Genomic DNA, 25,634 nt, shown 5'->3' on the forward strand with positions numbered 1-25,634 from the left:
ATAGACCTGTATCACTGATAAGCATAGTAGTCAAAACATTAGAAATAATTAAAACCAAATGGGTACAGAAACTGGAGAGAATTGATATAATGAGAGACAAACAATATGGTTTTCGATAAGGAAGATCCCATGTAAGAAATCTACTTAGTTTCTATGATAGAGCAACATAGCTTTTACAGGAGACATGATTGAGTTGACTGCATTTATCTGGACCTAAAAAGAGGCTTTGATAAGTCTCACACATAAGAGGTTATTCTGGAAATTGGATCATACTGGAAGAGTGACAAGAAGACTTCTGACATGAACGAAATATTTTCTTACAGAAAAATGTGGGTAGCAATCAAGAGGCACTGTATCAGCCTGAAGAAATGTTACTAGTGGAGTACCATAGGGTTCAGTTCTTGCAACAGTAATGTTCACTATCTATATAAGCAATCTACCAGAAGGAATACAGAATTATATGAACTTGTTTGCTAATGACGCTAAGCTACTAAGGAAGATAAACTTCAAGACAACTGTTATGCCCCGCAAGAAGACCTTGTCAAAATAAGTGTATGAAGCAGCACTTAACAAATGAAATTTAACGTGAATACCACATTCTGCTTAGATTGGTCAGAATACCAGAGCCTTTAACAATGAAGAGATGTTGGCAGTCTTATTATGAAGTATAAGGCCAAAGTTCTAAAGGTTCCTCAACTGGCCCAACTTTTGTGAACCAAAAGAACATGCAACCACGATGCAAGACACTTGTCTATCAATATAGTCATGATGGCAATGCCATTCTTAAATACACCATCGGCTATTATTTCTTCCTAGGCATTCACATTTGGAACATGTTTTTTCAACATTTTAGAAACTCATGAAATTAGGTCAACTGGTCATATGACCTAAGGTTAAAGGTGGAATGCAGCTTAAATCTCAACCTAACATATTTGTAACATTATATACAGTGTGTTCTTAATGAAAAGTAATAAAAAAGTTATTAAATGAGCTGCGAAGGATAATGGCTGTTAGATTACAGTTTCATTTAGGAATATCAGCACCATTCCTAATGAACCCTAATCTAGTTTAAAAGAAAAGAGGGAGGAAGCTGGATGGCAAGAGGAAGAAATAAGGGGACATGGAGGAAGGGTGGGAATAGAAGGGAAGGGATGGAGGGTAGGGATGAGAGAAAAGTAAAAAGAGAGTGGAGGAGGGGGAAGAGGAGCGACGAGAGGGAAGGGGGGGGGGTGAAATAAGGCGAGGTGAAGTCGTTTATTGTGACAGGTCCTTGAGGGGTGAACTGAGTCTCAACTGCTGATAAGATACTGATTTCATATGGTTTATTAATTTATAAAATAATTATCCTAGTTACTTACATGCATTTTGTGGTTCTTTAGCTTGGACAATGCTCTTGCAGCATCCTGACGTCTATTCATACATATGAAAGCACAACCACGTGGGGGAATCAAATCGATAGACACAATGTCCCCATACTCTCCAAAAGTATCTGATAGCTCTTCTTGGTGAACAAGCTGTGTAAAGAAAAAATTTATTTAAAACAATACTTCTTAAACTTTAATCTAGTCATTTCATATACAGTATATATCAATATACTAAACATTAATACTTTCTACTTATTTTCCTCTAGTACAAATAGTAAGGCAGCTGTCAGTTCTTTTATGGAATTATCAGGTATTTATCAGAAAGCCAACATAATCAGTTACTTTCAATGTAGCACAAGCCTGGTGAATAACCAGTTTATTGTTTACATGCAGGTCCATATCACATTTGATTCTCATTTTACTGATGAAGCTCAACCCCAGCCAGTATAAATGAGCAAATTCATACGTTCCTTCACTACACACAAGCTATCCATTTGTCACTTATTTCTTCCATATTTACATAATTTATGTTCAAAAAATATGTTAATTTATGCATGGCATCAAACATTCCCCATTGTCTCTATGCCTTTAGTATTGGCATTAGCAGTATCTCACAGACATATTCCCTCTGAATAACATGTGCATATTATTTACTATTATGCAAATCTTTCATATTCAGGGAATTGAGGACTTTTACCATACAAGAACCTTATCTTAATCTTAAAACTAATTTCAACCACTTTGATGGACACATTTCCAGAATTTCTATCACCAACTCTTAAACAATTCTAGCAGCAAATAGCTTTACTTAGTTACATTAATTTAATGAAAAATATAAAACCCCTTAGCATACTATAGTGCTTGATAGTGCAACTTGAAGTAAACAAATTCTTAATCATTTTTTATACATTATAGGGATTTAGCCACTTACCTTTGATAAGTGGCCAACCCAGAGTGTAGTGGAACAGACGCTTAGATATTCTTTTTTAACTGGTGGCAGCCCTCTCTTTTTCCGCTCCTTTTCTTTCTCGCGCTCCTTTTCTCTCACACGTTCTTTTTCTGGGTCCAGTTTTTCCTTTTCCCGCTCCTTCTCGCGTTCTCTGTCACGATCTCTATCTCTGTCACGATCTCTTCTATCACGTTCTCTATCTCTGTCTCTATCTCTTGATCGTGATCTGTTTGAAATAAAAAAAAAATACATATAGCTTTATAATATGACTAATACACATAAATTATACTATAAATAAAAAAATAAAATTAATAAGTAAACAACAAAAGATACGAGGAGGGTCAGTTGCACAAGCAGTAAGCAGGCAAAAATGTTGGAAAAATGCAACCCAGAAAATTATTAGAGTACAAAAATAAAGTTAACAAAGAACAAACAATTTTAATCAAATACAATTTCAAGCACATAGTTGAGTAAAGCCAATTCCATTCATAGAGGGGGGGGGGGGAAGGTATTTTCATGCATAGCATCTGCTTACAAATCTATGATAAAAACCTAAGAAGTTGTGATTGAAATGTTCCAAGACTGAAAATATATTGCAAATGTTTAAGGGTTGTAACATACATGATCAGAAAGTGTCTCAGGTATCTGTCTGTCTCAGCACTCAACCGCAAAGCACGTTATCTAATATATTTTTAGTCGTGTGTAGTAGATGAGAGAAGTGCTGCCATCCCTGTGGCATGTGGTACACTACCCACTGTGGGCCTTGTTTACAATAAATATTTCACAAGGTCAAACAGGTAACCATGATTTTTTTTTTTAATATTTGGCAAATCTGAGAAGCAATAAAAAGTAATAATCAACTGTCTTATTTGATTAAACAAATTCTAAGTGTCCAGTTCTCATTATAAAATATGTCATGCACCACAGGAAAGGATGCACACTACTATTTACAATGCAGCGTTAGAAGACAATGATGTGACGAGTTTCACGAGTATAGATAATGACTCGCTCATGTTGTTTGTGTAATTAAAGCTATGAAAGCAATTAATAAAAATTGTATTGGCTGTATCTATTACAGTAGAAGAATCTCTTGACTTAGGAACATAAACCACATTTCTGAAAGGTTGCACACAAAGCTTAATTATTTAAAATTGACTTCAGCTACAACATAAATTGGAGAGCAAAATGTAATATGAAGCAGGATTCCATTCCCAGTATGAACGAAGCAGGATTCCATTCCCAGTATGAACACTGTGATCTTTGGAAGGAAAATAGTATGTGTGTAATTTTGTTGACAATGTGTGTGCCAAAGCATATTCTCGAGTTTGCACTAACGGAAACAACAATATTTGGTATAAAACAGTAAAAAGTGGCAAACTTCCCATAAAACTTCAGGAGCTGTAAAAGCATGGTACAAATCTGATCAATCAAGCAGGAGCCCACTGAACTGAATACCAAACCCTGCTCTCTTCCCACATTGACTTCCATTATATAACTGAAAATTCATCCCTATGAACAAAAGTTTGCCCCCAAAACTCATTTCATAAAAAATATAAAAAGTAGTACTAATAAATCAATATTTTCAAAGTCACTTGAGGGGAAAATTCCTCAGACTTTTAGGACATGCATATCTCAATAAAAACAATAGCATTTTTAATAATATAAATCCCTACCCTTAAATTAAATAAATAAATACCCACATATAACTCACTGGAAAAAGACCTACTGAGCTGAAAGTGGCAGAAGATGGGAAGAATGATCCTGAAACATAATGCATGCAAGTTACACTAATGGAATATGGAAGCAAACCAAGGAAGGGGCAGTTGAAAAATCAGACTCAAGCTTGGAGAGGAATATCCCCCCCCCCCCAAGCTTAAAAAAAAAAGCAAAGGGAACCAGAGACCAGGAAATGTTGACAGGGTACCCAGGGAAGGGCTTGGAAGGAGAGGGCTACTTTCCAGCCCCTAAAGACCACAATGAAGTTCCCAGGGCAAAGTAGTTGCAAGCCTGCCACATGAACAGATAGGAAGGAAGGCATCTGCAAACGTTAAAAGGATCCATGCCAATTAAACATCACCCCCCCCCACCCAAGAGAAAGACAGCTATGGATCCCCAGCAGGAAAAAATGGCTAACAGTCTCTGGTGTCAATGTGGAAGGGGCAATCCCTGAAAAAGGTAGAGCTACACCCCCACAACTACATGCAACCTCTAAATGCAGGGCTGAAAACCTCATACATGTTGAAGGCCAGAGCAAGGGGGTTGTAAATGAGGTTCATACAACAACCAGATGGGCAATGGAAGTAACAGTAAACATTGCACAAGTAAAAACATGAGCCCCTTCAACCCCAAAATCCCAGATCATCAAGATGAGCCAATTCCAGGGCAACCACTCAAACATCAAGCGCCACCACCTGTGAAGCCTCATCACTACAAAATAAAACGCAGAAGATGGAGGCTTTAATTAAAAAGAGAGGACCAGTCAGAACCCAATCATCCCAGGCCTCTGGGTAGAGGATAATGCCCGCCCAATAAGCATCAAAAGGAAACTGTACAAATGACCATCAGTGTGTTGCAAAACTGACAAGTCAAACTTGTCGTCCCTCAAACTCACAAGCAGTGAGTGTGTGCTCAGAGGGTCAATCCATAATGAGCCACAAAAAGCCTTGTGGGGCTTACCAGGGTCTGAAAACAAGGAGCCAGCAGGACACCTAGACACTAGCCAAAAGAACTGACACTGAATGCAGCCTTCAGGATATATGCAGCTACAAAGGGCATTATTACCATGCTGTATGTACAAGCATGTGAAACCTAGTGCACCCCTGAATCAATAAACCCTAGAATGCCCCCCAACCTCAGAACCTTCCAAAAAAATCAATAACCTGACACTAGTTAGGGTTAGGTACCCTACTATCAAAATCCTCAGATTAGGCAAAATTGTAATTAATTGTCAATAAAGATGTTAATAATAAAATAAAGGTACCCTACACAGCAGGTCGGCCTTTATGGGATAAACAGCCATTGCGCTTTAGGAAGGGCTTCCCTAAGCACATGCAGTTCCACTTAGATAGGCTGGCTTCTATGAGACAAACACCCAAAGCATTTATGGAAGGACTGCCCTAAACATAAACTCAAAGTGAACAGTTTCCCAAGTCCAACAAGTGAAGCTTGTAAACACACATCGAAAGTAAACACTAAATCTCAGAATGATACACAAGCAAATGGACCCTCACACAACAGCTCGAAGAATGGCCAACATTTATCTACAATTACATGGGGACTCTAAAGGCTTGGGGTGACAAGGAACAGTCCACATAGGTGACTATCAAGCCAAGAACTGAATAGTGTTGACATCGAAACCAGCATATTCTGGGTGCTGCCGCCAGGCAGTTGCCAGCTGTAACTAGAAGGGTTTGAACCGATTACTGGTTGTATCATTTGTGGATTTCTTGGGATTTTGCTACTCACTTCTACTAAGTTGTTTTTTTAGGTCTTCATATTCTTTAAAGTTCCCCCTGTTCTCCCTCCCTTGCATTTCTTCCAATTCTAACTGCTTGCAATGTTTGATTATGGTATTGCTCTGCACTCCGATCAGTATGTGAACCCATCACCTAAAGTGGCTGAAATTGTGAAGCTTGGCCAAAGTATTGCTAAGCCAGACAAATGGAAATAGCCCCAAATTTGAGCAAGGCTTACAAATTGTGAGGGATTTACAATCTCTCGTGGTTAACTACAAGAACCAATACAATGGAGATATGAACTCGTAAATGTACATATTAAAGCTAGTACACATCACACCACTCTCAGCTTATTATTATTTATGATTCCTATATTTTCTATTATCAAAACTTCTGTTGACACAATAGTGTTGCAGTAAACAGGTACCTAGGAATAAAATCAACTATTTAAGTTGGATTCTGTGAAAAATCAGTTGCTGGCCTAGGGGTAAGGGGTACCTCAATAAGCCTAGGAGGATTCCTGTTTCCAACAATGGGAACCTAAATGAAACACTAACACTGTATGCTCTGGAAGTCAGCAACTGCAGACACTAGCCTCTCACAACTAAATGCATGGCTAGCTATTCAAATATCTCGCTCTGGAAGTCAGCAACTGCATGATCATGAAGGATAAAAACTTGTCATCCACACTTCCATGGACATAAACTTTCCTTATTAAGACTACTCAAGAACTCAGTCGATAGAGCCTCAACCTCACAAGCGTATGAACCACAGTTCGAGTCTCCTAGAAGCCAGGTGAATGGCATGAAAGATAATCAGGCATTATAGATATTTGGGACAAATACAACAGGTAACTCAAATGTTATAATGATCAGGAAAAAAAAAAGGAATATCTGGTCTCTCCAAGTTTGGCACAACTTTCAGTTGTAAAGACAAGCATCACGTCATCACGGCACAAATCAGAGGAGGCAAACATCTTGTACAGTCAGTCAACATTTTAAAACAAGAGCTAAAAAAACATGCAAAGCAGATTATGCAACAAAAGCATTTAAAACAAAAAATTGAGACATTAGTGAAGGATGAATATATGCAGACATGTAAAGCTCCTCAACAGCTGACCTCCTCCTGCGTGACCTAGAGGACGACCTGCGACCCCTGGAACGTGATCGTGACCTTCGATGTCTGGATCTGGACCTGGAACGCGAACGAGAGCGGGAACGTTTTCTGCGCCGTGATCGACTTCTAGATCGAGATCGACTTTGACGGCGTCTTTCAGAATCGGGATCCTCAAGGTGACTGAAATGAAAACAAATGTATGCTAGTACATTATTTTTTTTACTTAATGGAAATTGAATATTGAATAATAATCTACATATAGAATTATAAGCTGAAAAGATAATAAAAATATAACTAAATCAATATGAAAACCTGCTTTAAGACACACAACACAACTACCATGAGGAACTTTTAACCAATACTGGGCAACAAATGAAGGTCCACAAACAGCAGGAAAGGAAAAGGTAGGACTACTGGAATCAACACTGATATCAGACATTGGAGACAGAAAGGGTGAAAAGTATGCCATGTCATCTCATACTGTTGCCAAGAAGACAACCTCAATTACAACATCTAAAGACCCACAACTTGCTCATCATACAAATGGTGGTTGTCACATATGACTTGAAAATATCACAAATACCAACAGAGATGCTTAATCCATTGAGGAATGTCTGCCGATTGATCCTCTAAAAATAAATCTGTAACTGGACACCAAATTAATTAAAATGTCCAGAAACCATGGCTTAGCTGGCCACTTTTGAGCCAGAAGGATTTCCAAGCTGACATAAGTTTACAATCTATAAGTCTGAAAAAATGGGAATAAGCCAAATCAGAGGGAAGAGGTAAAAGAAAATCTCACAGACGCCAACCCAGGCAAAGCGGTTCCTCGGCGAAAGCTGCATGATTTGGGATTGGTGCGATTTTAACTGAAAGTTTCCAGTTTCCCACTGACTCAAAGAGGGCCACTTGCAGGCAACTGAGCATCTTGTAAATACCAAAGAATGAATCACCAGATGTCCCACAATTTAAATGGAAAGAATCACAGTCAACTATCCACTCCATCGAAATGGGTGGAATCAGGCAAACACATATACAATTACAAATGACACTTCATGCATGTTTACTACACAAAGCCAACCTCCAAAGAATCCAGAAGTTACAATCAAGGTCCAGGCAAAAAATGGAAGTGACCGACCTACTCGATTCAGACAATGAACCACTGGAGAGCCGCCGTCAAGAGTGAATATGAATTACGGAGCCCCGAGGAAGACAACAGCACAGTTGAGCACGGCAAACCTTAAGCCAACTTGGGAACAGTAATACGAGCCTGACGAAGAGGACGCACTCAACATTCCTCAGTTGCTTAGTTACTGCTGGTCACACATCCCCAGCAGAGATCTGAAATGGCCATAAACAGGTTGTGCATAGCACAAAAGGAGGAGGAAGAAGCCACAGAACCAAATCCCAAGAAGCCATTAAAGGACTGTCTTGACAACAGCAAAAGGGGGTTCTCCCAGTGAAAAAGACACAGTACCCACAGCCAAATTTGTCCCAGAAGATAAACCAAGCAGGGAAAATTCAGGCTGATGCCCAAGGTGCCAACTCACTCATAAATATGGATTCACTACCACAGAGCTAGGAAATTATATCTCCGTCGTTTGTTGGGAAACTGTATTTGTAGCAAATTAGTTGGACCTGTGGAGATGTGATAGGACCACAGTTGAATGAAATTATTCATTCTGAACATTCCTATGTAGAAGGAATTTTCTTGTATGCAGACCAAATTATTTCTTTAGTCATAATTATTGTTTTATTGGTGCTAACAGTAAAACATAATTTTACACATTTTGATTCAAAATACCTTCAAGAAAGTAAAATAATTTGGTGATTTTTAATATATTTTTCAGCACAGCATTCCAGTCACAATCTTGCTCAACTGTACTTTTTCAATTTTGGACTGTACTAGCGTTTATGACCAAAACATGTACTGTATGTTATATAAAGATTCTGTAAAGCCAAGGTCCATTTCACCGAGACCACACTGCATTTGCAATATGTCACCTTCATGGGAACATCAACTGTTGAATACTCATATCTAATTTACCTTTAAGTAATTTGAATGCATCCCTCAGATCCTTAATATTTCACATAACTTTTTACCTATCACATCTTTTAACTGCCTCAAAAGACCCTGAATCTATTTGCTTTGTTCTATACATGGTTCTCTCCATAGACACACTTACATATTCACAAAGGAAACTTTTAATTCTTCTATTTAGTAATCAATGCCCAACCTTGGCTTTTTAAGTTGTTAAATCTTATACCATTAACCCATTATATTTAAATACATAAACTTTCAATTCTTCTCAATTTAAATAAATTAAAATTAAAATTACTTATGATTTAAGAATTGAAACAGTTTTCATTTATCCTTAACCTTTCATTTTCATTATATAAAGGTTATGATGTGCTAAAACTGCTCAATATAAAAAAAAAACTTTTAAACCATTACTGAAGCTAATATAATTAAACTAACATTGAAATGGTCCAAATAGCAAATACCTACATTTCTTTAACATCGTCACTATCATCCGAATGTTCTCCTTCTTCTCGTGGACTCTTGGGCTTATCTGGTGGAGGGTGAACTTGAGAATAATCTAAGGCAGGTGGTGGAACAGCCATGGGAGCTGGAGGCATCCCACCCATGTAAGGTGCTGGAGGAAGGTAGCCTGGAGGTGGTTGTGATGTGTCCACAGTTAGGAATGGAAGAGATCTGCCATCATAGTCACCTGAAATATTTAGAGTATAGATGAATTTTAATACAACTTCTAAAGTACATTGAGATATGGGTAGTAAGAGTATCTCTACTTCCTTCCATATCTACATATTTATCCTAACATAGCATTATCATTACACCATTTCCAACTTCCATTGGGTATTGCAACCAAAAGTTTAAGTGACTTTAGTTAGATAACATTTTTACAACTACATGAGACAGCTTTGGCTTAAAGTTTCCTATTTAAAATGTAATATGTTTCTACAAAATATCTAATGATCATTTCTAAGATACCCACACCAGAGCACTCTCTTCACTTAATTAAACCTAAAATGATTTTGGACACTTCAACTTTTTATTATTTTCAATTTTACAAATAATACAATTTAGACATATTAACCCACTTTCACTGCTATATATGGCTATGGTTGAATGGCAAAAAATAAAAGGTTCACTATGATATGTGACTTCTGCTACACGCATTGATAAATTATTATTTTACCAACATCTCAAACATTCATCCAGACATCTGGCCTTCATAAAAGGAGTTTAAGGTTGGTAGATGCAGCTGATTAGTGACAACATGCTATAATTATTTTTAATTTTATTTAGGAGTTTTAGATAAAATAGATTTAGGGTTTTAGATAAAATATAATCACATTTTAATACATTACCTGAATTTGAGAGACCAGGAATACCTGGTCCCTTCACCTCATCTGGCACTGGTGGTACCATGACAGCTGCTGCTGCAGCAGCAGAAACTGCAGCAGCCATTCCAGAACCATCATCTTGTGCTGGCTGCTTCATGAGAATCTGCTGAATTTGCTGGATGAGACTTGGGTCCAGGTTGGTGACTGCAGCACTCATCACCTGACTGGATACGCTGGTTACTGGAACTGGGTGCTGTGCATAAAAAGCCAACTTCAGTATAATAACTTTACCAGAATTATCATCTCAATACTGATTAATGTTATAATCATTGCCATTACCACATTTCCTCTTCACACAGGAAATGGGTAAGTATTATACGAACAAATATAAAAAGTAGTTGACTTTTAGTTTATGAATCCTGCAAGCAGACTATTGTAAAATAAATAAAAAATACAAATTCCTAAGGTTCTGTGCAACAAAAATCTAAATAATATATGCTTATTATTTTACAAACATCACTAACTATGGACACATCAAAAACACCAAATACTGAACAAACAAGACCAGCTGCTAATCAGTTAAAAGGGATCAATAACTTTAATTTTGCAAGTAAAATATACATGTTGGAAGCTAGCAGCTACTGCATTACAGTGTTTGAATACATGGCTTAAGCAAAAGAGAACAAATCAAAAACATATCTAAAAGAACACAACTTCTTGCAAAAATTCCCATTGAAGAATGAGCTGGAGAAGATGTGGCAAAAAGATGAGGGGAGGGAGGGAATTATCAAGGGAAAGTACCAAGCCATTACGACTATATAGCACTTGGAAGGGGTCAGGATAAGGATTTGGGATGGAACGGGGAAAGGAATGGTGCCCAACCATTTGGACAGTCGGGGACTGAATGCCGACCTGCATGAAACGAGACCATTGCTCTACCGTCCAGCCCAAGTGGTTGGGCAAGGTGAGTGAAATTAATAGAATAGCCGAGAAAAGACTTATGGAACAGGAATGGGGAAAAAGAGTAATTAGTGATAAAGGAAAAGATGAGGAAAATAGTTAGGATAACAAACAAGTAGAAGTATGAACATATAAAACCTTCGCAGCAGCAGTTGGAGGCACAGAAGTTCAGAGATCAATTAGATCAAATGTGTTAAGAGAGATTTTAGACTAAACATGTTGTACAGTGCACCTACAAAGGACATGAAGAGGGAAAAATCAAGACATATAAGTTACAAACACCAGTGGTAAGAATATGACTAGAAATGCAAGTGTGTTTGCAAGAAGGTTCTAAATACATATATATGGCTAGTGATTAAGATGCAGGGAAGATATACCTGGCTAACAAATAATTCCCATGGAGAGGAGAATATGTGAGGGGTCAAAATCAGCAGACACTACAGATGTGTACCTCCTGAAGCATCACATAACACAAACAACAGGGAAAATAGGAGATGATGAAGCAGCAAGTTGACCAGGTGTTCACCCAGAATGAAGTAGATAATGAGAAAAATAAGATAAATGGAACCACTTGGCACCAGTAACAATCATGTTATAATGTTTGAATATACATTTTAACAGGAGTAGAGCAGGAAGAATTAAAGGTGCAAAGATAGGTGATCCTACAGGAGTGCAAGAGAATTCATTCAGAAAGTCCAAGGGAGGAGGACGTAAAGGAAAATATGACAAACAAATTGTAGTACATGGTGCAAGTGCACAGACACTATATAAAACAGTGCAGTACATACCAACTGGAAAAGAAGTAGAGGTGAATAGCAAAATTAACCTATGGTTCAATTAGACAACGTAAGGAAGCCAAAAACAGAAGACTTAGAAAAAGTAGACAATCAAGGTACCATGGCAACGGAGGAAGAAACATGAATGGCCAGATATGAACACACTAGGATCAGGAGAGCAGTTTGAAAATGATAATGGTAAAAACCAAATGACAGCCAAAGTTGCTATATATGAAGAAGATCAACAGTAAGGAACCAGTTTATATGAATAAGATGGAAGCATCATCACAGACAGTACACAGTACAGGGAGGTCTATGAAAATGTAAACAGAAGTCCACAGGATTTTAAAATTGAGCCAGAGTAGAGTGCAGGTATAAGATATTATGGATAGTGTGAAACATTACTGAAGATGTTGAGTTTTACCACAAGGATCCCAAAAACCTAGACAGGAGAAGATGATTAGTGGATAATGTCTTTCAAGATTGAGGAAAAAACTTTAGAAAAATTCCCATCACAAAAACTGATATACAAGTTGGAAAAGCAGGCTGGAGTAAATGGAAAGATATAGGACAATTAGTGAGTGTCTGACAATGGCAAGCATAGGCTGTAGTCAAGAGAGGAAGAATCAGGATTGAGGGAAGTTGTGTGGTGGGTTCTGTAATGCTGAATACTTGGAGAGCTGCTGCTCCTGACTGATATACAGTGGGACTTCTATAACTAATACTGTATCCATTTACCAGTTTCTTGGGTTAGCTTGAACCAGAGGTGGTGGAAGCAACCATTATTCACAGTTTCAAGACCAAGCTGACAGAGTACTGAAAAGTCAGGAGGAATATATGTACTGTACTATGTATAATAGCTGGGCAGGGCTCTAAGAGTTGGATTTTGCTATCTGTAGACCTCTAAGTAAGCACCTATTAAAGATGTCTATTTAACTAACAAAACAAGGCACGATGTGAAGGATGGCTCACAATTGACAAATTAGAAAGTAATCATACCAAACCCAGTACACTGGAATTTATTGTTATACCTCTTATCGTATACTTCTTATTAGGCAATTATATGCCACCATCAATTGTTATGAAAAGGAATATGCCAAAGTATTATGTGAAAAACAAGACTTAAAAGAGCTGAAGTCACTGAAATAAAAATGTAAAAGCAAAGCATGTTGACTTATTTCAGTAATTATGAAATTACATGACCTACATGCTATTGAGTAAAGCAATTAAAGCAATTTAAATATTCTTGAGAATGTGTTCATAAATCCATTTTCAGGTACACAAATAAAATTATTTTTTGCACAAATAAATTAGATAAATTTATTAATCCACTATGATTGCAAATGCAAACACAGCATCTGAACACATGCATGGCATCTAATGATTAGTTGTTCACCATGCTGACGTCGTGAAGTGCTCAGTGAGGCACAGCACCACTTGCACTTTTCCATTTCCATCTTCCATGCAACACAGGTAAGATATACCTAATACAAAACACTTAGAGGAGCTAAGTTACAATTCACCCTGCATGTATTCAGATATTGAGCTTGCTTTAACAACCATTAAGGAATAGATTCATTGAATCATGTTTCACATGCCCATATACTAATTTGATTGTCTACCTGAAAAAAACACACACCCCCCCTTCACACCAAAACAAAAAGAAATTAGAGTGAGTTAGGTGTTAAAAAGAGGAAGGACAAACCACTAACTACCTGTTGAGTCACTAAATGTACGAGTTTGCACTCATCATCCACCTGTTGTGGCATGCTAGCTGAAGTGTTGTTCATCTGATTGTCTCCTCTTCCATCATGTCTTCCCCCACCACCTCCAGTAGTTACCACCACCACCGCCGCCACCTCCCATAGCATGTATTGGGGTTCCTTGTTGAGGTTCTTGCCCAGGATGCTGCACCTTAGCTTTAGATGCCTTCTGTGCTATCTGATTGCCCACTTCCTTCTGAATGGGGTGGTTGGGATCAGCCAAATCAAACAGGGGCTGTATAACATCTTCGGCAAATACCTGATTCTTCTGCCACAAATTCAACACCCGAATAACTTTACTCTGAAAAAAAATATTAATTTTTAATTTAAAAGGCAAACATGCATATTTGCTTAAAGACAAATTAATATCCAACATTCATTTATTATCATTTCAATAATTGGTATGATATAGTGCAGGTGTATAGTGGTCCTCACAAACTTCCATATACAATACAAAGTACAAACAACCTCTTTGCATACCACCACCACTCAGCCTAATCCTTTAACATATCCTGTATGATATTCGCATTCAATCCCACTTCCTCACATGTGTGAGGAAGTGAGGATTGATTATCTTCCCATCTTTATCCTAATCATCCTCTCTTCTTACCTTCAAATACACTTGAATACACCAGTACACACCATTCTACTGCGAACAATTTGATACCATAATGAACGATGTACAACGAAAATTGAGGTGAGAAAACTGAAGAATATACACATTCAGAGTGGCCGCTCGCTCACGCGAAACGCTTAGCGCACCTTGGGGTAGGCCGGGGCGCACACGCTCAGGATGTGAAAGTGTTAAACTGTGCATTGTGAATATTTTATAAATACAGATGAGAACTAGCCAAGGTAATAAAATTTTACCCAAAAAATTCAAATAGAAATTCAATTTTCTCATAAAAAATAGAGTTCTTAAAAAAACAGCACTGAATGTTCATTTCTAGGTATATTCAGGAGAAACTCTCCTTTCTAGGATCACCAGTGGCTCCCTGAAGCTATGTGGCTACTATAACATCTCAGTACTTTGTCACATCAGTCATAGGAGTATTATTGGCCTACCAGCAACCAGAGCCAGAACTTGGCCCCCTTCTAAGAGACACAGGAAGCAGGGCATTGCTATGATCACTCTCACCAAGCAAGCACCCAAATAGGAAACGAAGTACAAAACTGTTTGGTTCTGAAATCAAAGCACTGAAACAGCCAACAAATACCACAAAAGCATCACTCAAAATGAAATGGTTCAAGCAAAACTGGATGCATAACTACCCCCGGCATGCACATGCACCAAGCCACCAGCTGACAGCCAAGCTGGCATCCTGTATCCCACGTTCAGTCTGTTGCTGATGGGGAATAAACTGATACACCTGGTAAGAGGTGGGTCAAGGAGGCAATGGGGCTTAACCAGAAAGAGGTGTTCCATTACATTCAATGCTGGTTTTCTGGAAAAGACCCTTGGTGGCTTACTCAAGCTAACAACAGAGAAGAGGGGAAAAAAAAAAGGATTTACCAAGGAGATGAGGGGCGACTGCAGACTGATTAGATTTAGTAACTCTGTGGATGACGTGAAAAACATGCCCTGAAACCAGGAACTAAGAAAACTGGATCGACAAACAGTGCATCCACTAAATCAGAACTGGTGGTCACAATGGTTAAGACAAAATACTACCTGACAACAAATGATGCACCCCCACCAGGACAAACCAAGCATGAATTGCCAAGTGACCACTCCAGAAGCCAACATTCTCATCCTTCGCCAGAAAAGGAGACAGCTGCAGGCAAAGAAACCACCTACCAACCGGATGAAAAGAACAGAACCCACACCTCCAGATGAGAGCATTTAGTTCCCAATCCAACAACTGGATGCCAAGTACAGACAGGCATCATCCAACAGAGAAAGATCAGAACCAGGTAATAGTTGTGAAGGCAAAGGCTCGACATCCATGGCAAGAAGGAATTGAAATTCTCCAGAATAGACCTCTGCCCACAGAGTGGCAGCTGCCTGAAAAGCCTCCTGTCCGGAAGATAAGCACTGATAAGACAGACTCAGCGAGCACAGAAGTCACAGGACTCTGGGTCAAAGCAGTTGTTGTTGTTAAAGATTCGCTACCTGGAACAAAGTTCCAAGTAGCACGGGCTATGGTGAGCTCGTAGTGCCTCTCACTCTGGGTCAAAGGATTCATTAACCCAATAGGTAGTAATAGGTAACTCCCCTGCGACACCACAGCTTGCAGGGGAGTTACCAGGGCCTGTAGGCAGCTAACCAAGTATGACACCCAAGCACTAGGGACATTCTCCAAAAGAACAAGCTTCAAATGTAGCCTAAAGGATAAACTTGGCTACAAAAGTTGACCACTGTGTGCCATATAAACAAGCACATGCACCCCACAAAACAAAAACAGAATGCACCCAACGAAAAGGTTTTATAGAGGAATAAAAGATTCATACACTACCCCCAGGGTGAGGCTCTGGGCCAGTGGTCTAGCTTTTCAGGGATAAACTCCCGAACACCCCACAGAGGGCAACGCTGGCCATGCAGGGATAATGCTAAATGCCTTGACCCAGGAAAAGGAGCCCTAGGCACATGTAGCCCCAAGCAGATAATGCCACCTTCACTTAACAGTGTGGCTTGAAAACATGTTTGGGAAGCAAAACTATAAATTAAGAATACACAGCAAAAAGGCCCCCCACAGGATGGCATTCTAAGGATGGCTAACATTTAAATTAAAGAAGTAGCAGAACTTGAATGACTGACAGGTTAGGGAAGGTGAGAAGTTAACCCTCCAACGTGAGCAGCATGACTTGACACAGGATACAGGATGCCAGCTTGGGGCATGTATGCTGGGATAGTTGTTTTGTACCTAATTTTGTACAAACCATTTTGTTTTGAGTACTGTATATGCCAGCGTATAAATTAACATCTGAAACCTAAAAATCTCTCCAAAACCAGGGGTTGACTTGTCTGCCGAATATAAAAGCTGAACCTTTACCTAAGGGTATCAACCTTTGATACTCTTAAAAAGGTATCAAATAATATATACATGGAATATACTTAAAAGTCAGGTCCCAAATTTGCACAGTAGAAAAACTGGAGTAAAAGATATGGAAGGAAATGAAGAATAGATCCAGTGAAGAGTAGCAGTGCCATAGGCACAATCAGAAAACACTATCTGAACATCAAGGGGTCCACAGCTGTTCAACACCCTCCCAGCAAGCATTAGAAATATTGCCAGAACAAAGGTGGATGTATTCAAGAGGCACTTAGATTAGATTCTTGAAAGAAGTGCTGGACCAACCAGGCTGTAGTGGATATGTAGGCCTGCGAACTGTTCCAAGCAACAGCCTGTTGGACCAAGATATCACAAGTTGAGCCTGGCCTCGGGCTGGGCTCAGGGAGCAGAACTCCCAGAACCCTCTCCAGGTAAGTTCCAGGTATACTGAGAGATAAACAAGTGAAACGTCCAGCTTAACGCTCATTGTACACCACTTGCATAACTCTCGCAGCCCATCAAAATGATTTCCTAATGAAACTCATGTTTGGTTATCTTGAGATGGTTTCGGGGCTTTGCGTCCCCCGCGCCCTGGTCCTTCGACCAGGCCTCCTTTTTGTTACACACCCCCGGGAAGCAGCCCGTAGCAGCTGTCTAACTCCCAGGTACCTATTTACTACTAGGTAACAGGGACATCAGGGTGAAAGAAACTTTGCCCATTTGTTTCCGCCTCCACTGGGGATCGAACCCCGGAACCTCAGGACTACAAATCCGAAGTGCTGTCCACTCAGCTGTCAGGCCCCTGGTAAGTCTATTTGACATATTAACTGTAGGTATTACCATATAATATCATAATGGTTAACACATACTACATTACAGTAGTAGGAAACAGCCCTGCTAACTCGCCATTGACAACAGCTGATTGGTGTAATCAGTGGCATCACCAACTCCAAGCAGCTAGTTGGTGAACTATGGATTTGTGGAGAAAACTGATATTGATATTACCATTCTAATTACCAGTATTTCTGTAACAAGTTTTTAATACCATTGTGTTTCTGCTACATAACTCATGCTTATTTGTGTAGCCTATAAGTGATACCAACAAAAGAAACTTGGGCAATAGTTTAGCAGAGGCAAATGGTTGACGTTGTTGCTGAAAGAACTAATTCTAGCATCTTAACCTTATGCGGTAAATATTCATTAAGCCACAGTATATTTATGAAATACAGTATTTTTTTTCTTTCCATACAGTAGGGCAGGGAAAGTGGTGCTGCCTTATTTTGGGGGGGGGTTCATCTATCTGGTGAATAAAGGCCTAAATCTAAATTACACCTAAAAATTTAGGGGTTGACCTATGAACCAGAATTACCATATACGCTGGCATATATGGTAATTCTTTTGCAGTGTCTTTTGACAGTTTCGGTGCTTTGCTTTCATGAATCAAGCAGTTGTTTTCTATTATTTTCATTTCCTTTCTGAGTGTTTCTTTGGTGAGAGTGAGTGTAACAATCCCCTGCTCCCATTGCCTCTTTGAGGGGAATCAGGTTCTGGCTCTGGTCTCCGACAGGCCAGTAAGATTCATGACTGATGTGGCCAAGTACTGTATTGGAAAGTTATATCGGCAACATAGCTTCAGGGAGCCGCTAAAGGGCTGCACCAGAAAACCTCAATAATGCATATCCTGGTATAAATAACTTTACACAGTACAGTATTTGTTTTTCAATTGTGTGTATCAATTACTCTGATTATGTAATAAGTTTTTTACTACGAAGACTACTATTGCCATGTTTTGAGTGTTGTCATCAGTATATATACTGTACATAAAAAAGGGGGAAGGCAATTTCTTTAAAATGAAGCTTAAAATGAAGCTTAAAATGACACTAAGAAAAACAAGAATTGGCAAAAATGTAATAGTTCTTTTAATAAAGTTTGAGAGGGGCCCCTAACACGTTCCCCTTAATAACTGAACAGCTATCCTATGTAAAAAAAAATTAAGATATATAAAATACTGTATATATATAAAATAAGGTTATTTCTGCACATAGGCAAATAAATGTAATAGATATACAAGCACACTAACCTTATCCTCCTGAGGGCATTTGAACAAGTAGAAAAAGGTTAAGAGAATGTTCTTGGCAAATCTGGGAGCAAACACATCTTTCTCAATGCCAAACTGGTGTCTGCTCTGACGAACTATGCTGTCTATTACATACAAGCCTGGGATCTTGTACTCTGTTTTGCACTGGAAAAAAAATTAAATATACAGTATATTATACATACAGGAATTTGTATTTTCCATAACTTTTTTTAAATGAGCAGTAATTTCATTAAAAATATATATTCATAAAGCATAAGAGATCCAATGGAGGAAATATAACAATGCAATAAACAATGCTCACAGTGCAACTAGCCAAAAAGGACTAATAGGGATCTGCATTGTTGTTGTTTTTAATTTATGCCTATATAATCTAATGTACAGTATACTATATAAGCACTGAATGTAATGGAATGCCTTTATATGGAGGGCACCCATGAGATCCCTGAGCACAGCTCTGGTACCAATAGGACTTTGTCCTACACAGTAGTTCCCCCGAGTCATCCACTGCTTACTGAAAGCCAGGACCAGAATCTGGCACGTTCTTTGAGGTGAGGGAGACCACGAGATCATAGATCAACCATAAAACTGGACAAACCCCACCAGAAACCATAGACCAACAAACATATCAACTGTCAGAAAGGAATTAGGTATCTCTATGTAAACAATACAACATCTTGTTTCTGCAGGATAAATAATACATTGTCCTTAATGCATTTAACTGCTACCAGATAATATATGCTATACCAGATAATAGTTTGCTCAGGCAGCAAACTGTGCCTGAGGTCTCAGCCAGCCAGCATCCTCATTTTAGAGCTGCTTGTGCCTTATAACCACATAATAGCTGAAGTGGTGGTGGCAGCAGGCAATGGAGGCAAACTCCATACACAGTTTCAAGTGTAGATATGATAGAGCCCAATAAGCTCATGAATCTGTACACTAATTTATTGGCAGTTGAGAAGCAGAGCCCAAAGAGCCAAAGCTCAACTAGGTAAGTACATAGGGAAGAAGAGAACAGGATGGGGATAGGATGCCACTAGGGACCCATAAGAAAAGGGGGTCACTCTGCCCTGTCTCGCAGGTTTTTGAGGAGATACTTCCTTTGTGATGGTTAAATAGTGCCTTGTTTGCTCTTGCCCTTTCCCACGATAGCGGGTCATGGAAGCAAGTTTTATGTTCAGGTTTCCAAGTTGCCTGCAGTCTGGCTTTCCAAGATGCCTTCCAAGTTGAATTGATTTAGTCTTTCTTACATGCCATTTTTGGATTATCTTCAGGGATTCACATGGATGCTCTCCTTACTTTTCATCACTACATTATGCTCTTTTCTTCTCCCCATGGAGATTGGCCTGGTTTTAGCACCAATAGGTGCTTCCTGTCAGACATTTCACCAGCTTTTCAACTAAAGTGGATGCTACAGCCCAAGCTATTCCTGGCTATATTTATCTCAAGACTCCTGGCTGCATGCAGTTGAGGTTCCAGTAGCTGAAATAGATTCATCATTTGCTATGGCACGTGCAGTTAAAGTGCTCGCCCTTTGTCCATTGCCCATTTGTGGTAGGCCCCAGTTAAAGCGTGGTGGGAGGATGTCCAAGTGCCTTTTGGCACACTCAGTCCTGGAATACCTCGTCTTATAGAATGCTGTAGATTCCCAGTCTATGGTTGACTAGGTCCTTCTCCCCCTCGTGTCCTGAGGACTTAGTGTAGAATTTACCATTGTCAGGGATAGCAAGTTTGCAAAGTCCATCGAGGTCCTGCCTAGGACTGACCTTTCCCAGGATGAAACCTACAACAGTTGCCTAACTCCTGGATACCTATTTGCTATTAGGTGAACAGAGACCTCAGGTGTAAGGAAACTTGCAACACTAGCCTTATACTGCAGCAAGGGGGTTAGGAGCAAAAAAGTGCAAGTCAAAAACAAATATTATCATAATTTATTTCAACAGAATGTTTATATACGGAACAACATACCTTTTGGATGAATTTCTCTACACTCTGGACCACATGCTTGTAAAACTTGATGGCTCTTATTGCACCCTTGGTTATAGCGGTCATCTTTGCCTTCGATATTGGGGGCTTGCACTCGTAGAGCCCAGCAAGCTGTGAAAGATATTTAAGTACAGTAACTAAACAAAATTCTTAACATGCAAGACATTTATACAAGAGGTAAGCATATATTTTTACAAAGTTAAATTCTCCTCACTCAGAATAATAAATGCATGCACAGATTGAATTACTTATATATACAGTATATCTTGCATACAACCCAAATGATTTTGAAACTTACATGCCAATGTTCTCTCATACAGTTCATACATATGATAGGAACGTACGTATGACCCCCTTTCATTCATTATCTCTCTGGGCTCTTCCACAGCTGGTCATATTAGTCCCCTCATCCAAATGTTGATACTTAAAAGGGATTCCTTTCTTCAACCAAGATATGTTTCACTTTTATGGATAATTCAGATGATATTCAACCTATTTGATCACTGCCCAGAGTGGGTACTGGATAGGGCGGCATAACCTAGTACTGTACTGTACAGCATATACCAGGGACACCACTGCCAGTTTCAATCGGGTGCAGGCTATCCAAGTTAAAAACAAAAATTTATACTGTACGCTATATACTTTTACGGTAACAATATCTCAATGTAAAATATTAAGATCTGGAAGATTTTTAACAAAGGACTTAACATTATCGTGTTTAAATTACATGAACAGTATTAAGCTTGCATTAATGACAATATAAAAGCACCCTATATAATTATTAGTCCTCAGGGGGAACCAGATAGTGTCGGCTCCCATTACTTTCACCATTAGCAGAGTGTACTAATAAGATACTGTAGGTGGTGTCAGACTTTGGCTATCCTCAATTGTCCATATGTAAAATAACCCTTTCTGAGACTCAATCTGTTCTCCCAGAATACAGTATGATGCTGTACATGTCATTTGTTTTCTTTTATACTTCTACCTTGACTGCATTAGTTATATGACTTATTGTTCATTAGGCTATAGTATATATATTAGTGGCCTGGGAATACTAGTATGCTGCATATCAGTAAACTAAATTTTATGAACTCTATAAACCGACTTGTAGGTAGGATCTGGAATTCTGAATTCACACACAAAATTATCAATATCACTTCTGATTAAAATACAGAAGCTATACTGTATCTTAATTGTTTATTTAATCACCACAGGGTTATTTTCAGTAACAACAGATTCCAATACGTTTGGGGGGTAACCCTATTCACTGCAGTGTGCTTTATCCAGTAAGATCCAAAACCTGTACCAGCATTAAAATTACAAAATCATAGTCACACATCTTTACACCAGTTGATTGACAGTTAAAGAGGCGAGACGAGAGCAACCCCCACAAGCATACCTAGGTGAGTGCACAGCTTGAACTTTACTACACTTATCACACATAATCATACATGATTCTTCATCTACCTCAGGAGGCCCTTAAATCAGCATCTCCATCTAACTAATCTAACCACTCTTAACTAATTGCAGTCTCCGTAACGCAATGGTAAAGCACTCGCCCAGCGCTTTCGCGGGTGCTTTGACCTTGGTTTGTATCCCTGGCTTGGGAGAATTGACCGGGCACCAATTCTTAATTATAGCCTCTGTTCACCCAGCAGTTTTTTTTTTTTTTATTATTATTTTCTATCACAGACGTGGCCCACCCAGCAGTGAATGGGTACCTGGTTGTTAAACAATTTGGTAGGGTCGTATTTCGGGAAAGATAGGATTAATGACCAGCCTGAAACGCTACATGTGCTAGTGGCTTTACAAGAATGTAATAACTCTTGTAAATAAAAATAAAAATAAAAATAAAAAATCTTATGAAGAACAAATCATCACCAAAATCAAATGACAACAAATAGTTACCATCCGCTCTAAGGTTCAGTAGGCCTACATACACTGGCCTTGCAAGATTGTACCTATTTTATTATTTTAGCCACATTAATTATTGCTATCCAATGAAAGCCAAGGCAATAGACATTTTCCATACAAAGGACTTAAAATTAAATAAGCACATTGTGGAATGCTCATCTGTCTATTGAAAAACACAGAAGAACTATACATGCACCACAACCACATTACCAACTAGCATACTGTTCACTACGATATAGAACACTCGAGTCATCAGGTAAAAGATTCAGCAGTCTATATGCAACATGATACAATATACTGCATCTGTAATAATGTAGATATTTTGCAATGCTGTTTCACATTAATAAGTATTCTATTTATTATAAGACTAAATGACTACCCCTCTTCTCAACTTTTGAAACTCTTGCCAAGGTAACGTAATTATGAGATGTAATTAATTATCAAAGAAAGAGCCAAGCCAGGAAAACTATGTAGAGGCAGCTATAAGAAACTGTTGCCAATATGACTACCGTATATAGCAAAGCTCTTGCCTTACTGTGCACTTTACTGTGCCAGATATACATGAATATGAAACTGTGATAAACCGGCATTATGTGTTGCCTTATGACATTGCAAACAACAAAATTAGGATGTAAAGTACAAAAATGAGTATGACAGCGGGCCGAGAGAAGCTCTACATTATGTTCATGCAGCACAATGAAATGCTGTGATATTTGGATAACATGACAACATTTTATACGTAACTGTCTAAAAATAATGTGACATCACCACGAGCCATCTACTGCAGAGAATTAAGATACATGATACAGTACTGGATAGTACCAACAATGAACCAACCTAATATACTGTAATAATATACATTAGCTCCCTAACAAAAACTGTTAGTGCATGTAATACCTTGCACTAAAATCATTGCATGTCAAACTGATATAATATACAATTGTGCTACCTTAAATTAAACAAGAAAACAGATACCAGCAGCCAAGAAGCAGGATCCGAGACCAATGTCTCGCTACCATCAATAACACAATTCTAATTTTTTTAGAGAGCTAGCGTAGCAAAAAATTGAGATACAAGTGTTTGCATTATGGGAGACCAACCTATCAAGGAGCAATACACTTTCTCAGGAGTATTTGGAGAATCACTGAACAATAAATCCTTACCTAACCTAAGGATTGTTTATTGAAATTAGTGCTATCAACCAAATAGCAGTGAGCCATGGCCCATATCCAGCATATTCACATCTTAAGTGTTAACACCTCAGATGTTTCTACTGTTATTCTTGCAAACATTGTGCAGCCCAGATGAGTCAGTCCCTAATAACGGGCAAATAGTATACCCTAACATCACATCTTATCATCCCAACTCGGAACGTGACTCCTGCACCCAAACATACGCACTAAATACTCCCACAAATACCCCACAAATGATTGAAAAACCCTAACTAAAAACTTATTTTGTTACATTCTAACTAGAACCCCAAGAACATAATGCGAGGGCTAATAAGACACGATGGAGGAGTTATAAAGGAAGTAGGAAAGACGTGTCTACAAGAGACCATTCTCTGGCATGGGTTCCCGACGCGCGGGGCCGGACTCCCTCGCCACTCTCGCCCTCACCCCTGCACACCACACACTCCCCAACATAACATTACATTACTCACCTCTGAGTTGAAGGATTTAACAGCATCCATTTTCACAAGCGTCCTATTACTACTTTCCCTGAAAAAAATATGATTTATAAATAAAATTCCGCATTACTGTCCGCCATGATGTTTGAGGACAGCTATACTATCAACAACGAGAGATGAACTGAATCCTCCGAACACAAACCAAAAGAGCATCACTACTTTTCTAAATATAAAATCAAATGGGATTTAACATTTACCTTCTACCTTAAAGGAAGGTGTTTTGGACTTAATTTATTTCTGTTCTAAAGTTTATATATATAGATGTATCCTCCTGACGATGAATTTTCAGTGGAACGTGAAGTCCTTCTGCACTTTGGCATTTTAAAAGTTATGTGTAAAGATTTACACTTAACTTTTGACCAACTGCCCGCTGTGAATTATTGCCTGTCAATTGTATGATTCTATAATTAATACTATTAGTTGCTTTTATTGCAATCTTTTATTTAAAATATGTTTACAGTAATTAAAATGCATGACTAATTTTGCCATAGCAAGTACACAGGGTACGAGACGAGTTGGGTACGAAGTACACAAGGTACGATTTTGTTATTTTTTTATTAACAAGCTTAGGCAAATAGAGCAATGTGCCGCTACCCTATTCTATATGAAAGGTTACACAGTGTAGATCAAACACTACCTTAAGTTCATCTAATATTCCCATTTCACAGGATGGTTAGTCATACATGGAATCAAAGGAGTAAATACCTGCCTCAATTCAACAGCAAATCAACTGACTAAAAACAGAGAGAGGCACATAATCGGTTCAGGAACTGAACCCTCTAGTTCTTTTAGTTAAGCAAATAATCTTTTGACGCTAGTTACAAAATTATTAATGTTTATGTGCCTTTGTAATCCTTTACATCACCACCCACGGGATGGGTATGGGGTGCATAATAAACAAAAAAATTGTATTGACTAAAAACCAGGTGAGAACATAAAATGCAAGGCTGATCTATTAGCCCTCACTAACAAAATCTGGGTACAACACAAGAATATCTTCCAATATTCCTAGGTGAATGAAGTAATTACAGAGCTCAAAGTACCTTATATTGCAGGGTACGAACGAGTTGGATACGGGTTTTAGTTTTTTACACATAGTCTTCACACACTAGTTTAGTTCTTAAATGTTGATAAATAAATATTACGGTAAGTTGTACTTTCTTCCACGACAGGTGAACTTATAACTAGTTTTTGATCTACAGTG

At 38.6% G+C, this 25,634-nt stretch overlaps 1 protein-coding gene across 1 annotated transcript in view; it reads right to left on the reverse strand.

Annotated features, from left to right (window-relative positions):
• The window catches only part of Isha (Insulator su(Hw) mRNA adaptor), a 55,819-nt gene extending 31,287 nt beyond the window's left edge, over positions 1-24,532 (reverse strand). Inside the window, 9 exon segments of the mRNA XM_045743783.2 lie at positions 1,359-1,514; positions 2,296-2,539; positions 6,888-7,064; positions 9,394-9,616; positions 10,278-10,506; positions 13,705-14,053; positions 18,826-18,987; positions 20,809-20,937; positions 24,404-24,532. Coding sequence (XP_045599739.2) covers positions 1,359-1,514; positions 2,296-2,539; positions 6,888-7,064; positions 9,394-9,616; positions 10,278-10,506; positions 13,705-13,860 — 1,185 coding nt within the window. The 5' untranslated portion in view covers positions 13,861-14,053; positions 18,826-18,987; positions 20,809-20,937; positions 24,404-24,532.
• Between the last annotated feature and the right edge of the window lie 1,102 nt (positions 24,533-25,634).

This window comes from Procambarus clarkii, chromosome 15, assembly GCF_040958095.1.
Source record: "Procambarus clarkii isolate CNS0578487 chromosome 15, FALCON_Pclarkii_2.0, whole genome shotgun sequence".
Classification (NCBI taxonomy): Eukaryota; Metazoa; Arthropoda; class Malacostraca; order Decapoda; family Cambaridae; genus Procambarus; species Procambarus clarkii.